Source organism: Apostichopus japonicus, chromosome 16 (genome assembly GCF_037975245.1).
Source record: "Apostichopus japonicus isolate 1M-3 chromosome 16, ASM3797524v1, whole genome shotgun sequence".
NCBI classification, from domain to species: Eukaryota; Metazoa; Echinodermata; class Holothuroidea; order Aspidochirotida; family Stichopodidae; genus Apostichopus; species Apostichopus japonicus.
Genome location: NC_092576.1, coordinates 44,630,763 through 44,647,574, shown reverse-complemented (window position 1 = coordinate 44,647,574; position 16,812 = coordinate 44,630,763). Strand labels below are relative to the sequence as shown.

The 16,812-nt window shown below is 35.5% G+C and overlaps 2 protein-coding genes across 2 annotated transcripts in view; both read left to right on the top strand.

Annotated features, from left to right (window-relative positions):
* The window catches only part of LOC139982191 (uncharacterized), a 297,534-nt gene that overhangs the window by 51,661 nt on the left and 229,061 nt on the right, over positions 1-16,812 (top strand). The window lies entirely within an intron of this gene.
* Positions 1-16,812, top strand: part of LOC139982553 (uncharacterized) — a 139,997-nt gene that overhangs the window by 25,588 nt on the left and 97,597 nt on the right. Inside the window, exon 6 of the mRNA XM_071995446.1 lies at positions 9,542-9,750. Coding sequence (XP_071851547.1) covers positions 9,542-9,750 — 209 coding nt within the window. The remainder of the gene's footprint in view (positions 1-9,541; positions 9,751-16,812) is intronic.

Genomic DNA, 16,812 nt, shown 5'->3' with positions numbered 1-16,812 from the left:
TCGTGTTTGGATAGATTAATGTGTATGTCGGTATTGTATTTACATATACCATCATAATGGACGGTATTAGTCGTGCATACGTACACAACACATTGACACACACACACAAAAATGAGACTGTCCATGAATTTACACTGATCGTAAACAGTTGGTCAGATTAAAAAAAGCATTCCTAAATTCTCATCAGGGAAGACTGGGTGTTTATTACAATTTTCTAAATAATGCTCAACATATCCAACTTTATAAAAAAAAGTAAACGAAAGTCAAATGACTTAGTGATTCCTTGGCAATAAATATGAAAATGGACTTTGGATTAAACGACATCCTATATTGCTCACATTTGGATGTCGTCCGCATAAGACATATAATCGATGTCATGAGCAGTAAAAATATCACCCAAAGGAACAACATACATCGCAAATAAAGATGGTCCAAGTACCGAATGTTGTGGTAACCTTTCAAATAATGTACGCGGGTCTGACAAAACTCCCACTATGTCGACAGATTGAATACGTCCTCGTTGATAGGATTCGAACCATTTCAATGAAGTACCGACATGTACCATAGCGGGATTGCAAGCGTTCAAGTATAGTCACATGATCTGTGGTATCAAACGCAGCTAAAATATTTAGTACGACAAGTACAACTTCATGGTGTTGATCGACAGCTCGTAAGAGATCATTCTGGATTCGTAACATTGCAGTCTCAGTGCTGTAAAATTTACGATATGCCATTTTTGTTTTGGAGCATGAAGACCGGTGTGCTGAAGATATTCATTAAGCTGTGCTGCAACAGCTCGCTCTTTTGTTTTAACAAGGAATTTAAGGCTGGATATTGATCTATAGTGTTGAAATACGTTGTGGTTGATGCCTGGTGTCTTCAGAAGTGGTACAACTTGTGCAGTGTTTCAAGTTTTGTGGTATAGTACCAGATGAAAGGGAATGATTGATGATGCTTGTAATATGAGGTAGTAGAGGATCCAAACATGATTTGAGGAGTTTATTTGGAATTGGGTCCAAAGCACATGACGAGGTGGTAGATTGGGTGATAAGTTTTCGAACGTAATCAATATCAATGTTATCAAATGATGTAAGGGTGCTATCACCAGCGTCAAGAAGATCAACAAAAACATTTTGGGGTGCAATGTTGTCAAGTGTGTCACGGAGGTCTCGAAGCTTTTTGTTAAAGAAAGTAGCGAAATCATTGCTAGCGTTTTCTCCGAGTCATGATCTGGTAAAATACGTGCTTGACTAGGTCTGCACATTCGATATATAAGGCCAAACAATTGCCGTTGCACTTTTCAATTTCATCTTGGTGATAACTACATTTGGCCTTCTTGAGCATTTCACGATAGAACTTGTATTGGTCGAGGTACAGTTGCTTGTGTATCACCAACCCAGATTTGATCATGTTCCTCTCTAATCTTCTCCTCCGCTGTTTAACTCGTTCAACACAATACCATGGCGCATGTGGTCGAAGAGTGATTATGCGTTGTTTAAGAGGAGCGTGGGTATCGAGCAAACGCCAAGACCGTGTTCATATCGTTTAACAAGGTTTGAGGCTGAGCCTAAATAAAGAGGCATATTGGCGGTGTCTGCTTTGAAAAAAACCAACATCAATTCCTCGAAGTTTACGAGGGCAAAATATGACTTTAACAGGAGGTGATCGCAATATATTAAAGGCACGCTTGACTACCATGTGATCAGATGGCATTCCAGTATGAACAGATATGTCGGGGAAAAAAAAGTAACACGGCTTTCCTAGAAATAACCAAATCTTGCAAGGGTGTGCCAATGACAAAAAGTTCCAGTGGATTTGCGGACATGTTGTTGGAATCCAACCGATTCTAAAAGATCTAAAACAAGTATTTTAGAAGATTCTGTTGACCTCAAATGACCTTTGACTTCATGTTAACATTAAGGATTAAGGAGTTTTGACCTCTATGAACAACTACGTGAATCATTTACTCACCAAGGCATATATAACGAGAAAGCTTGAAGTTCAGCCAGTTTTTCCTTGTTGAGATATGGTGCTAAGAATTTTTCAAGAATTTGACTTTTGCCATTCTCAAATGACCTTGACCTCTGTGAAATCTTCAGATATCACCAACTTGCCAAGTGCTATCTACATGAACTTTAACCGACTTTCAGTTCTTGTGGTATCTTGTTTACAAGATTTCAGTCTTTGATCTATGTTGACCTCAAATGACCTTTTCAACTGTAGGAAAAACAGTAGAGATTATATACTCACCAAAGCCAACGTATATACTATCAATGTTTACTTCGTGAGATATCGTGTATGAAACCAAGGCGTCACACACACCATCGCCATTGTATATATACCTTCGGTCTTCGGCAATGAATAAAAAAAAAACTCCGGCATTGATATAAGTGAATAGAGTTGTGGCACTTTTTTCTGAAACAGATAATAATTGAGGCGAAGTCTCGCTAGTAGCAATAACCTGTTGAACCAGTAACCGTTGCTCAAAATAAAATTTGCGCTGTAATTACCCTAATAAAGAAGATGTACAACAGTTCCCTCCTGTACCGCACAGACCTGTGAACACTTGTAAACATATTATTCTAATGTCGCAGAATATTGTAAAAGATATGTTCCACTTGACTACTGAAGTTTTAATGGAAAATATATTTATTTGAGTGAGGCTCTCACTAGCTCCTTGGTATCGGGGCAAACAAAATGGTAAAACCTGCCGAAAGACCATCACATCCTGGACTTTTCTGGTTGCTAAAGGTGTCAAAAGCAACTTCGCACTCTTTTATCTTTACTTTATCATCGCAACTTAAAGCATTGTCCTCGGGTGGATACTTAAGACGATTTAAATTATCGACAACAACATACGGGTAACATCTACTATTTGTATAGCCTGAAACTCTATTACGGGTGCGTTTTTCTAAAATTAGAAGATTTGTTTTACATTTCTCCGCTTGTTTTTCGCAAGGACTCTTACTCAACGCTGAATAATAATACCTGGAATCTTAAAATCAAATATTTTTTTACGGTTACATGTAGCCGCAGTCAAATTACTTACGTGTAGTAGTAGTTGTTTAAAAAAGAATAAGTATTAAAGAATACTCTTGCTCTTATCTAGGAATTTCGTAGTTTTTCCTATTTTCTATCCCTTGCCTAATCCTTGTCATATACTAATTGATAGATTAGCGATAATAAAGTCGCATTGAAAATAGCAACACAATCCTTAATATCCCTAGACTCCTTCGCAAAGAAAATAAGTATTCAGCGTCAAAGCCGGTCCTATTTCCTCCTTGAAAAGTTTCAAATCGATTTCCCTCGGACGATTTCGTGGTGCGAGGCTGAGCCTTTACCAATGGCTAATGACAACATTCTTTAACAGAGCGACAAATACGAAGAAAAATCAAATCTACACTTAAAAAATATGAAATAAATGAAAGCTAACTTTGATTGCTACAGGCCTAAGTCAAGCTCCCTATTGAGAACATCCCGATGAGACTGATGCAAACTATTTCGCAGGTCCCGTGGGATGTTAATGTACTCTTTATTAAAGTAAGGGAATCTTGGTTTAATGCAATTTTAACCGTATATTACATCTCTACAGATTATAGGTGAATGTTAACGCTATCGGAATACCAAAGTAAGATAACTGAGAAGTCTTCTTTCCCGGGACTTTGTTTTGGAGGTTGCCCTATTATGCCAATCTCTAAAAGGAAGACACGAAAAACGAAGACCCGAAAGAAATTAACCCATGACCTTGTGATTATATGTTGGATGCCGTAAAAAGACATTTGAGAAAGTCTTCGTTTTCCGGGTCTTCGCTTTGGAGGCCTTCTCTTTTGGAGATTTCCAACTCTTCCTTCTTCTTTCTTCATTTGGAGGTCTTCCTTTTGACCCGCCCTTCAACTGCTGCAATATTTTGGGTGGGACAACTAGTACAATAACACATGTTTGGTCGACTGTTGGATCTCATTCTCTGGGAAACCTTGAATTTGACTTAACCTTTGCTATTCTCAAGTTAGATCTTATCCAAAATATCCCAGCACAGGAAGCAACTCCAGAGTGCTTGTGAAGTTGGATTTCAATTAGTAAATCTGAACAAAATATCTTTTTTTTTAAACTTATACTAGGCTAGTACGATACTTCAGCTAGACATATAAATATTTTATCAACTGTCCTGTTTTAGCTCAAGCTTATTCTGGCATTGGATCATTGAGCATTGCTACAATAGTCCTTGGATAAGCCTATGAAAGGAACATATAGGCCTAAGCGATACGTGGAAATTTTGCTTTGACAGTATCATGTTCACCATCTGGGGAATGTTCCAGTTTCATCATATTTAGTAAGCCAGTAATGTAGCTGTGGGAAACTCACGCCAAACAAACAGGGAAGTACAACAGTTTTTCATAAGCGGATTTAAATGTTTCCCTAGTTTGTTTCGATTGCGTAATTGAGACTTTACACAACTCGTGTCTATTCACCACAAGAAAAATCCCCTCTGAAAAATTGGTCATTCGATAAATTTTCGTCAAAGTCAATCTGTTTTTAGGAATGGAGGGTCAAACTTACCGAGAGAACCCCTCCAGTAAGGCACATATACTTGATAAGGAACATTGCATACACAAATTGGCCAAACCATGTACTTCTTTTTATGGTTATATCCCAGTCCCCGTACTGTACTGTATCAAAGTAGTGTCGAAAGGGCGCCCTCGATTTTATAGAATTGTACATTATGTCAATATGATTCAATATTCACTAAGACCTAGTCTAAGCGAATATGTAACCTAGAGGAGAGAAAATGAAAGGTGTTAGGAGGAGGAGGGAGGGGGTGGCAGCTAACCAAAAAAAAAAAAAAAAACACGTTTGTAGATATTACCGTGACCAAAGTGGGACAATTTCAACTTCTTCATTTCTCAAAATGTTGATTACTGTATTTCAAAAGTTCGCTTTTATTCCCAAAGTTTCGATCATATTCTATGAATTTCGACCTTTTTATCCAAAAGCTGAAACTGTTTCTTCTTCAACATTATCTTTAAATTGCCATCATATATTGACTCAAAAATTCCTGCCATTTTATCTGAACATTACTGAACTACTTTATCAAATGATATTTTCTTGATTAGAGTGGTACTATGAAGTAAAACGAATGTTTAAGAGATGATTTGGTGTATACAAACTCTTGATTTCGGTTTACTTTGCGGCAAAATTACGACTTAAGATGTCGAAACTTGGGCTTATAAGGTTGGCCTATATGAAAAAGAAAAGACATCGTTTGATTTTCTGGCCCTGGATTTGATAATGCAAAGATCCAGATAGATGATCCAGCTCTGAAATGGAGTGGTTTTATTTACAATTTGTTTGGCTGGGCATTACTCTTGTCGCTGCAGTTAACAATGATTTTATGAATATGATCACATATTTCGTGATTGGTTCTTTTGTCCTATGTATCTACTATCAATTACTGGGCATGCAGGGGGCGGCATTTTCCCCCAACTGTAGCCGTAAGAGAGGAGACAAAGACCCATTTACCGTTAAGGATCGACGCCCCTGATACCTTAGCCACAGTTGGATAACATTAATTATCACAGAATGATATGGTGACTTGCCACTGAATTTGCCTGCAAATACGCAGTATTGCAATGGGCGTTGGGTGCTTGCAGTATTAGCAAGAATTTTTGGATTGTTTACGGTGTTATTATTTGGCGGACAACACATCATGGAGTAAAGTCATGTATAGGTATTTACAAAGTGAGGGCGCTTGCGAGCGCCGTGACAGGCTCAGAATAAACTGGCTACGCAGCTAGACTTTAAGTTTCAACGTCCAGTCATGTAGGTGTCGTTCACTTGACCAGTTATGACAATAATTAAGCGCACGCGCACTACAGTAATTCTCAAGCATTCTTCTAATTACTGGGTGGGCAAACTAATTTCCTGGGTAATGGGATAGTTGCCCACCCAGTTAGAATGGTATTTACTTCTCTGGTGTCAAGTTCTGACCAAGTCATGTATATTACACTTTACCGCATACACTGTAATCTAACTTAGAGATTTGTGACTACACAATAATGTGTACGGTTTATAGTCTAAGTCATGTAGCCTAATACTTTATTTTAATGTAAGGTTAAGTTTTTCTTAATGGTAGTACCGTACCAAATAGTAAGATGATACCGCTTCTAATACTGATTTTTATTTCCAGAAGCGTCAGACTATATATTTCGCGTTACTGTAAAAAATATATAATCATAAATACATTTATCACAACAACTTAAAATAAACTAGGTTCAGTTGAACAGCGCACATTTGAGTAAGAGATAAAGCTATAAACACCGTATCAGCTGCTCTAGGCTAAAATAGAGAATTATTTTGATTATTTTATTTATGTTATTCTTATTCTTATGCTTAGTATTCCTATAGTTCTTATTTTTGCTTAGAACTAGTAATTTAACTGAAATTTTCTAATATTCTACGCCGCATGTGTTCTAATTACTTTTTAAGTAAGTTCGCAAAGATAGCAAAACTGTATAACCTCATAATCGATTTCTTAATTGGCGTCAAGATGAAATTTAGAAAAATGGTTCACAAGAAACCAGGATTCACGCCGCAAATTAGCCTTCAAAAAATCTTGTTAAAAAACTTCATGAGCCCCGCGAATTTTCCCTCACCATATACCCAATTGACATCAGCCCTACGTTGCGTCCCGTAAACGACACTGATTTCATTATTATGTTTATTGGCGCCAAAATGTCTAGACCGATGTTAGATACAGCTGTATATGAATATCGTTGACTCATGCTGTTGAATACCTGTGTACATCCAGAGAGTTGTTATGGAACATCTTCCACTAACAATGAATGGTTTAGTGTCATACTGGTGGAGGTTATATATGGTGCTCGTTTCGTTCAGTTGTTTGTTATAGTCGACGTGCTGAATTGATTTTAAGATTGGATTAATTTGTGGAGAAGAAACCTCTGCTAATATCTAAGCAGTGAGATATTTTGACGGTATGGTTTAGAGGCCTAGGCTAGATTTTTGCATTGGCTAGGCCATAATTAGCGATATGCATGACTAAAACAGGCTATGGTTAGCTTATAGATGTCTTAGACATTCTGAAAAACTAACATAGTACTTTTAGAAAAAGGACATTCTTGGAAAATCTACATAATAAAAAATAAGACAAAGTATCCTACTTGCTGACTGATTCATAGATGCCCAGGTTAAAGCGTTCATAACCTATAACAAGGTATTGACAAGTTGCAATAAAATACAGTCAGATCTAACGCGAAGAGTAAAGCTAGTCATGAACATTTTCGACTGGCAGATGTAAAATAACTTTTTCTTACATAGGCTAACTCAGTAGTCTAGCCCTTCATAGGCCTACAATTCAATATATAGAAATCCAGAATGCGTGTTAATTGTGAGGAACTAAATTATTCCTAGTCTGAATATAAAAAACCGGTATTCGCATATTAACAAGCACTAGTGTCTGCCATAATGCTATTGATTGTAAGTTGCATGACCTAATTCCTGCCAATTTACTTGAAACTAAATGTGAAATATAGCTTTGTTAAATATAGAACCTCTTTACCACATTATTCGAATTAAAGTAATATTTAAGTAAAAAATGATAAACCAAAAAATTATTAAAAATATTTTTTTTTAATATCTTACTAACAGTAATTCGAACGTCAAGTTCCGCCTACATTTACACCTCGTGATTCTTCATTTGTCTAATAAATTTTAAAGATCATACGTCATTTCGAGCCACCAAATATGGTTGTAAAGGGCCCCATCCTTTCAATAAACTTGAACTTAAATAATTTATCCCTCGTGTTTATTAATCTACGCTTGTCCGCTAACTGTTAACACCAGATGAATTCCACAGTAACATAATATACTATAGACCCTATCAACCCGATTAACTGAAAAGTAGAAATTAATTAAAATAATTAAACACTCAAGGATATGAAGTATTTCAAGATCATCATTATTTAAAATTAGGATTAAAGAAATATTTTTAAAAAAAAGCGGATGGTGTTATGTTATAGGAAGAAACGATCAAGTTTAGAAAGTTAAGATGCAAGGCAATACCAATTTAGGAATATCTACAAACAAAAGGAAAGAAAACTTTTGACACAAATTTTTTCACATTTTGATGAAATCTACTAGAAGTTAAGTCACACTGAAACTGTAACTAAGGGATGAAATTGATAATTCAGGAAAACATAGGTAAAATCCATTTGATATTATTTAAATAAAATTAATTAGCTTTTAGAGAAATAAACGCAGATAGACATCATCATTTAAACAAATCAATTTAACTGGAAACTTAAATTCAAGCTGAATCGTATGGATTTGGTTCCATAATGAACTAATTTGCAAAAAAAAAATATTAGTTGAAGCCTCAACAACCTTTCTCGCCTTACAAAAACATGTATTTGATCTACATCTGCTTCTCTAAATTGCATCCTATTATCAGTAAAAACGTATTTATTTAAATATAATTCTTCTAAAAAATCCTAACATTTTATAAAAACTTTGATCAGTTGAAGTAGAGGTTTCCATTTAATGATTCCCATTACATTGATGACAAATGTTTAAACTCCAAACTACATTTTACTTCTGAAAGTAATAAATTAAAACACAATTTAATACATTTTATCAATAGTTTTCTTAAAAAAGTAGAATAATCTCATTTTTTTAATTGAGGATCTTTGTAACCTTCTCATCCCGTCGTTTCGATTTGTTTCCTATTAATTCATTCATTAATTACTTTGCTTTACTACTAATTTGAATCCAACGTTCTTAGTTTATTAAACGTACTAGCTATAACGCATTTAATTAACCATTTTATCGTAAAACAATACATTTAATCTTTACCTAACCTGCATTACCGGTTTATTTTATTTTAACCTAATCTATTTATTTACGCTTGTACTTGACTCCCCTTTTTGTAACCTTCTCATCTCGTCGTTTTGATTTGTTTCCTATAAATTAATTGATTCATTAATTACATTGCTTTACTCTACTAATTTGAATCCAACGTTCTTAGTTTATTAACCTTACTAGCTATAACGCATTTATCTAACCATTTTATCGTAACGCAATAAACTTAATCTTTAACCTACATTACCGGTTTATTTTCCTTTAATCTAATCCATTTATTTACGCTTGTACTTGACTCCACCTTAAAATCAATGCCTTTATTTCCGTTCAATTAATTTATTCCTATATTTAAATTAACGGGACCTAAATCAATCAAACTAATCCTTTAAATCCAACATTACCGTTTTACTTTCCTATAATCTAAACCATTATTTCTGTGTATACTTGACTCCCTTTGAAATCAATCCCTTATTTCCGTTCTATTAATGTATTCCTATTTTTAAATATACACGAACTAAATGTCCTCGTTTATCGCTTTACTTTCCAGTTTTTTTTTTATTTCGTTATTTTTATTATTTGTAATATGGTGATAATCATTCTAATCCTAACCAAATCCAATCTATTTTTCTCTATCTACTCTTTCATCAGTAACTCTATTCTTTCACTCTAGATTCCTGTATCCTGTGTGGATCTAGATAACTGCTCTCCTAGAGCTGATGGGTCTGGTCTGAACCTTATCCTCAAGTCTGGTCTCTCTCTCTCTATCCTGAGTTCTCTTCAGAAGCTGCGGATCACTGACAACAACAGGAGATTAACTAATAAAGAGTTGGTGGACATCTTGCATTACTCCTATCGGTGTACAAGCTTGAAGGAGCTGGAGTAAGTATTCCGGTGTAGATGTAAGAATCATTATAACAGTTAAACAGAGAATTAATTCAATTAACAAAAGTTAACAATATTAAACTAACAATGGATAATGTAAAGTATGCTGTATTTTAATGTCAAGGATTGGATATAACTAGTTTAGTTACATTTATTTTAATAATAAGGTCATCGTGAGAGGAATTATGTAGAATGTTAAGATAAATAAAACAAAATAGAAAGGACTAAAAGGGAATTTGTTGGGTTATGGCTAAAGAGGGTTGGAGGGGTAGGTAGGGGTTGTTTAAAATGTCCTTTGTTTATTTTATTGTTAAATTTTGACTAAGAAATAGGTTTCAGAATGACAAGAATATTTATAAGGATCAAACAAGAGTTATATACACAAGGTAGGTGGATTCAAATAATTCTAATGAATATTATGAAGAAGCTAAAATAGATTTTGAGAGTTTTATAAAAACTAGATGTTAATTTTGAAGGTGAAACCTCCCAAAAAAATGTTCAATAATAAACATGTTATTAAAGAAATATTTTTAACATGATTAAGATAAATTTAGATAAAAAAGTGGCAATGTAAAATAGCAAAAACTAAAACATCTTTAGTTAAAAACCCAAGAAATAATGATCAAATTATAATAATCTAGCAAAACTGAATTTTATAACAAACAAGCATCCAATAAAACAGTTTTAGTTTTTGCAGATTCAAAATTAGTTGCGGAAAATAAGTTAATAAATAAGAAAAAGGATTAAAAAAAAGGAATTGTAACAAAGTTATTATAAATTTCTATGGTATTTTTTTTAACATTGAAAATCAATTAAGGCAAATCTGCATCACATAAATTCCAACGATAAAATTGTGATTCACACAGAAATACATCAACGTTTTTGAAATATCATGTCAATGCCAAATCAGTTAACCTAGTATTTATTTCACTCATTATTTTAAAGTAAAACAAAGTTGAGACATCATGAGCTTCATCTTTCTTAATCTTATAAATTCATAAACAAATTCATGAAAACATTTCCTTTGTTTAAATGTAATAACCGTACTAAATATTACTTCATACTTGTATCGATCATCAAATTTCTGCATTGTCCTTAACATTTTATTGTTGTTGACCCCCCCCCCACCCCCACTCGTGGTTCTTTGCAGTTTCCTGTTTTTGATTCATGTTTACCCTTACCCTCTTTGTTCCTGTCACCGAAAGGTTTGTTTTATCTCCAGCTCCATTATCAATCTCTAGTGTTTTATTTGTTTCTTCATGTCCATTGTTTTCTTTACATAGGCCTACTAAGAATATATGGTAGTTTTAAAGACAGAGACGTAAACCTCACTAATACTTTCAAATATTTCTTTTCTTAGACAAGACTCAGGAATCAAATTGTTTACATAACGTCGTAGATCACTCATAGCCAGACAAACTGAATATTTTCATTCAAATCAACGGCTACTCCTCTAGCCTTCATTGGTCCCAAAATAAAACATCGTAAAGAGTTCCTCCTTTCCGACCTTACCATTCATAATTCAATATTTCAATGTAATCAGTGACATCTTAAACTTACAGCTGACGTGTTCATAACTAATACTTTACCCCAATCACAGTAAGTTTAGTTTAGCCCCCTCTGATCCACTCTCCTTCCAGACACCTAGCCTGTACCCGCCACCACCCTTCCGTTCGCCATCCCCTTTCCTTCGCCATCCCCACCCTTTGACATCTCCTTCGTACAAACTTGTTTTTAGTAAGCTAATCAAATCCATTCCGTGTTTCTACCCAATAGCATCGTCACCTTGTTAGTACACACAGTAGGCCTTCTCCGCTTCTACAAAAGTTTTCTATACAAATACATTTAGAGCTTACGTTATACATACGATTGATTTAAAATAAAATCTTCTATACAGCAAGTCAATAGTAGGAATTGCGCACATGGAACTCCCGAAAATGACTCATTAACATAACAATAGATGACACAGGCCAGTTTAAGCTATGAATAGAAATAGGTAAACGAGCCACGTGTCCATTGTATCCCTCAAATGTTGTCAATGAATGTGTCATGGTAACCATGGAAACAGACATTAAGTAGGTCAGTAGGTGTACAGCTGTGGCTAAAAATTATTCATTGTGGAAATCCTTCACACATTTTTCTTTTAGGTCATACGCCGTATTATTGCATACGTTGCGTTCTTATTTTTTGGTTATTCTTTGTAAGATTTACTTTAAATAAGCAAACTTGCTTTCATGGGTTGTTTAATGTATCACCACATGCAGTAATGTTAACCAGTCGAAGGAAACTTGAATAGAGGAGGGTTTATAGACATAGGCGTAAGAGCTAGGCGGGGGCAGGGAGGGGCTGCTAAATAAACATTCCTTATGAATTATTTTCCCCATCTAGCTCCAGATTTTTCAATTACGTTATTAAACGCCTTGCATAAACAGACACTGCTGGATTGTCAACATCATACGTTTCACAGTTGCAATATATCAAATGTGTTTACTTTTTTAGCAGAAAAACAAATAGCACGGTCGTTAAGTTCGTATTGAGAAGAAATATTATGCGTGTCAAACAAAGGGCTAAACAGTTATATTTATATAGTTCAAATCGTATTTTAGTATGTTCTTGTGTATAAAACATTATGCGGGCTAAGTAGGTAACCTAACAAAGGAAACCAAAATATCATCCAATCAAATCTGCGATATTAAATTTAATCCCTGAAATTATCATTTAAAATAGGCTATTATCATTATCACCTCGGTTTTTCTCCTTATTAGGCCTCCTATCGAAATTAAAGTGATTGTACCAAATGTGTGTATCTCAGAAATATCAAATATTGTAGAACACTAAGCAAGGCAATTAATTTAATTATTGAAAGGTATTATTTAAATATGTAATGTTTGCCGCCACAAAGTAATAAATTATTTATTGTCGATTGTAATAAGGAAATAATTTAAAAAAAAAATATTTATTTGATAAGTATTGTTTGTTAAGAACGAACTTTAAATCCTGCTAAGCATTGTAGACCTACTGATTAGAACTGTACGAAATCGAAATCCATACAAACTTTGTATTGTAAACAAAACATGTTTCGAAGGGATTGTACCGTCATTGAAACAATGGTGTGATCAATTTTACTTTGAACAATGAAAATATCAAACAAACACTTTGTAATATATTTCTAATACCGATATTGGTTGTTTCCCCCAAGTTTGATACTTATGCCGTCAATGTATTATACACATTGATGTCATTTTCAGATTTAACTTAACCGATATTTCAACCAAGCACGTGACCAGCATCATTGGTGTGAGGGGGAAAGCCTCGTCATGTGTCCTTGTGTTAAGTACCAGGGAACTTAATTTGTTGATGATAACCTTTGCATTCATGATGGCATACCTATACGCGCACGGGTGTAGGTGTGCGTTTGTGACGCCCAGCTTGTAAACACGATATCTTGTAAACACGATATCTGAAGAATGGAAGGTTGGACCAATCTCATATGTTTTATGTAGAAGAACCACTTTAAGTACAAATGTAATTTGTGGTCACCAGGAGTCAAACTGTAAAAACATTGTAGACACGATATCTCCAGGTGGTAAGCTCGGACAGATATCATATGTAGTATGTAAACGTACAATATTGAGTACAAAGAGGTCAAAGGTCACCGGAGTTACCAGGGGTCAAATTGTGGGAACCTTCTAAATACGATATCTCAAGAAGGAAAGCAGGAGCATACCCCATATTTGGTGTGTAGAAGTAACGCATTGAGTACAAGACGCCTATTGTTTTTGGTAGAGGTCAAAAGTAAAATTGTATAAACCTTGTAAACATGATATTGCATGAAAGGAAGCGTAGACAGATCTCATATTTTGTTTGTAAATGAACCATATCAAATATTAGAGGGCCTAATGTTGCTTTTAGTTGACCTCAAAGGTCATTTGGAGGCAACAGGTCAACTTGCGAAAGCCCTGTTAACATGATATAGCAAAAAGGGAACCCTAGGCAATTTTATATTTACTTTGTACATGTATGATATCAAATTCAACTTCGGAGTCTATTATTGCTTTCGATGGAGGTCAAATGTCATTTGAAGTCAACAAACTCCAAATATTTACTTCACTCCTCTCTTACCGGTCTCTCTACACAAACGCATCTTCTAGGCTATGGTAAATCCCTTGATTTCGTTTCATTCCGTGCAACACAAAGAGGGAGTGAATAATTTGTGAATGATAAATATGAAAATATTATTCTGAATAGATATTCAGTTGTCCCCACTTGCGATGCTGGTATTTATGCTTAAAAATCGGTAAATATCTAACAGAAATCGGGACCTTTTGCATTATTGTACGAGGCTATTTTCTACTGATCAGAAATAGCGTACGAACGACATTCTTGTGGCATACGCGAAAATTTGGCGAATCAACCAATCGCAACGTTTGTTAATACTGACAGAGCAATTGTTCCGGAGAACAAAATGGCCGCCTCCAGTAGTGGAGGTGTTTCTCAGAAAACTGTCTTATGCACGTTAAAGATTGCTCTAAATCAAAATTTATTGAACTGACAAGTAGTTCATTAGATAGGTTTAAGAAATTTGCCTTGGAGTGGACAAAATTTGACTGCAAGGAGGCAGAAATAGCCAGAAATTCCGCGACGGCGATTGGCCTAAAGTTAACACAACATATTCAGAATGTGTTGGGGAAGTTTCACTACATCCAGATATAGGATACCACTATGATTGTTACAAACGGTTTTGCGACATAAGTAAAGTCAACCGGCAGGCAAAACTCGCTGAAAAACGCGCTGCAGGTATGTACTAGTATTTTTGTTTAAAATCTGTAAGATATTAATCCAAAAATTGGTTCCAACCAGCCCCTTAATTTAAGTTATGCCCTAGGCCTAGCCTACCACTGTTTTTGCAAATAGCCCAGTCTGGAAAAATGTATGTTCGGCGTAGAGCTCAGCCAATTTGACTAAACTTGGCGAATTTTAACGTACACAATATTACCACTATGCAAAGATAATATAGCGATAGAAATATCTTGCTGGTTCAAGTCAAAATACCTACTAGGCCTATGCAAATTTTACTCTAATTCAAATCTGGCTTTTCGAAATCAATCCAGGTAAATATATCCTCACACACAGTATTAGTTCTAGGCCTATTAGTAAACAGTTTGACTGTGATGTAAACAACACCATTGACCAGCATATTTCTTTCAAATGTCTCAACTTGTGGCTGACAAAGCAAATTATAGGTTTGATGAAAAACATTGCATATAGCCTACATAGAGCATATTTTATTATCAAAATTAAATTTTCTTTTAATTTTCTTGTCATCATTCAAACATGAGCAATATGGGATACACTGATGATATGCATTTACTACTTAGTTCATAATGACTTCTGGGAATGGGCCCTCAATAGGAAGAAGACTTATAGATTTTTATTTTTTATTACAACAAATATTGTGAACAAAATATGATGATGATGTAGATGAAAAGGAACAGCCAAGGAAACGCGCCCTCTGGTCCGACAATGCAAGTGGTCCAAGAGAGTGGAGGGAACGCCACATGTTTCCAAATGAGTGCATCATCTGTCATTCCGTGAAAACAGAACGTAATATGTTCACCGGGAAAAGACTGGTAGTAAGACTCATGAGGTGTGAGATTATTAATGGTGGCAAACTGTTAGAAGCAGCTAGACAAAAGAAACATGTCGAACTCTTGCAACAGATAAAAGGGGAGGATCTGGTGGCCCGTGAACTGAAATATCATTGGGAATGTTTTCGAGACTTTACAAGATTCATAAGTAAAAAAGTAAGATTGGTTTAACCGATTCTCAGAAACGATACATGCCGTCATTTGAGGAATTCAGTGACAAAACAATCCGTAAGCGACTTCTAGAAGGAAAAGAAATCCTGACTCCTGCAAGACTCAGTCGCATATTTATTCGTACGATTAAGAAAGTTGAAGACGTTGATGCTCCATTCAGGACGTGAAACTTGAAGAAACGTCTTCAAAAAGCATTCCCCCAACTAGTTTTTGTTAATCCTCCACATCGCAATATGAGCACTATTGTGTTGAGTGAGCGATTGTGTGCGGAAGAGCTAGCTAAAGATTTGGCAGATGATTACTACACATCAACTGATAGCTCAACCGAAGAAGAGCAACGTATGTAAAAAGAGCATACTCACAGTACTGAAGGATATGTGCGAGTCTTATTCAATGCAGCTTTGATGACAAAGTTTGAAGTTGAAAAGAAGTCCTTATCCATTCCATGGCCTCCTGCAGCTGAAGATTTAACAATTCGGAAAACAAAAGTACTTGTTCCTCATTGTCTGTTTAACTTCCTTGCCTGGTTAACTGGTGCATCTGATGAGCCAGAAGATGCCAATTATGTAGCAGTAAGTAACGAAAATGAAGAGAAACTGCTGTCTATCGCCCAAGATATTCTTTTCATAGCAAAGGAAGGTAAGCAACCATTGCCAAAACATTTTGCCCTTGCAACAGCAGAACGCCATCTCACTGGCTCAGTACAACTGGTGGGAATTCTAAATGGCCTTGGACACAGCATTGAACACTCAACTCTTTTAGAGTATAATACTGCACTTGCTATGAGACAAATTGACCTTGGGGAAAATACTCTTCCTCCAGAAATACAGCCCTATCATTTCACAACAATAGTGTGGGATAACATTGACTTTGGTGAGGAATAGTTTTCTGGCAAGGGAACCACCCATAGCACAAATGGCATTATGATTCAGATGCCAAGGCAATCAGCTCGCATTACTTCTACACCAGCAATGAAAAGGACAAGGGCCAGAACATTACAGCCTCCTCCAGTAGAAATCACCCAATTTTTGGGTTGTGGGGAAAAAGGAGGTCCCTTTTGCATTGGTAAAGATGTAGATGTGGGTAACAACAGTTATGAAGGTTCAGAGATTGATGGACGTAACCTTGACATGGCATACAACTAAGTAAGGTCAAAGTTTAGTGGCATCACATGGTGGTTTGGCTTTAACACCTACCTCTCAACGAAAATTCCACAGAGATCAGTAATTGCTTATCTGCC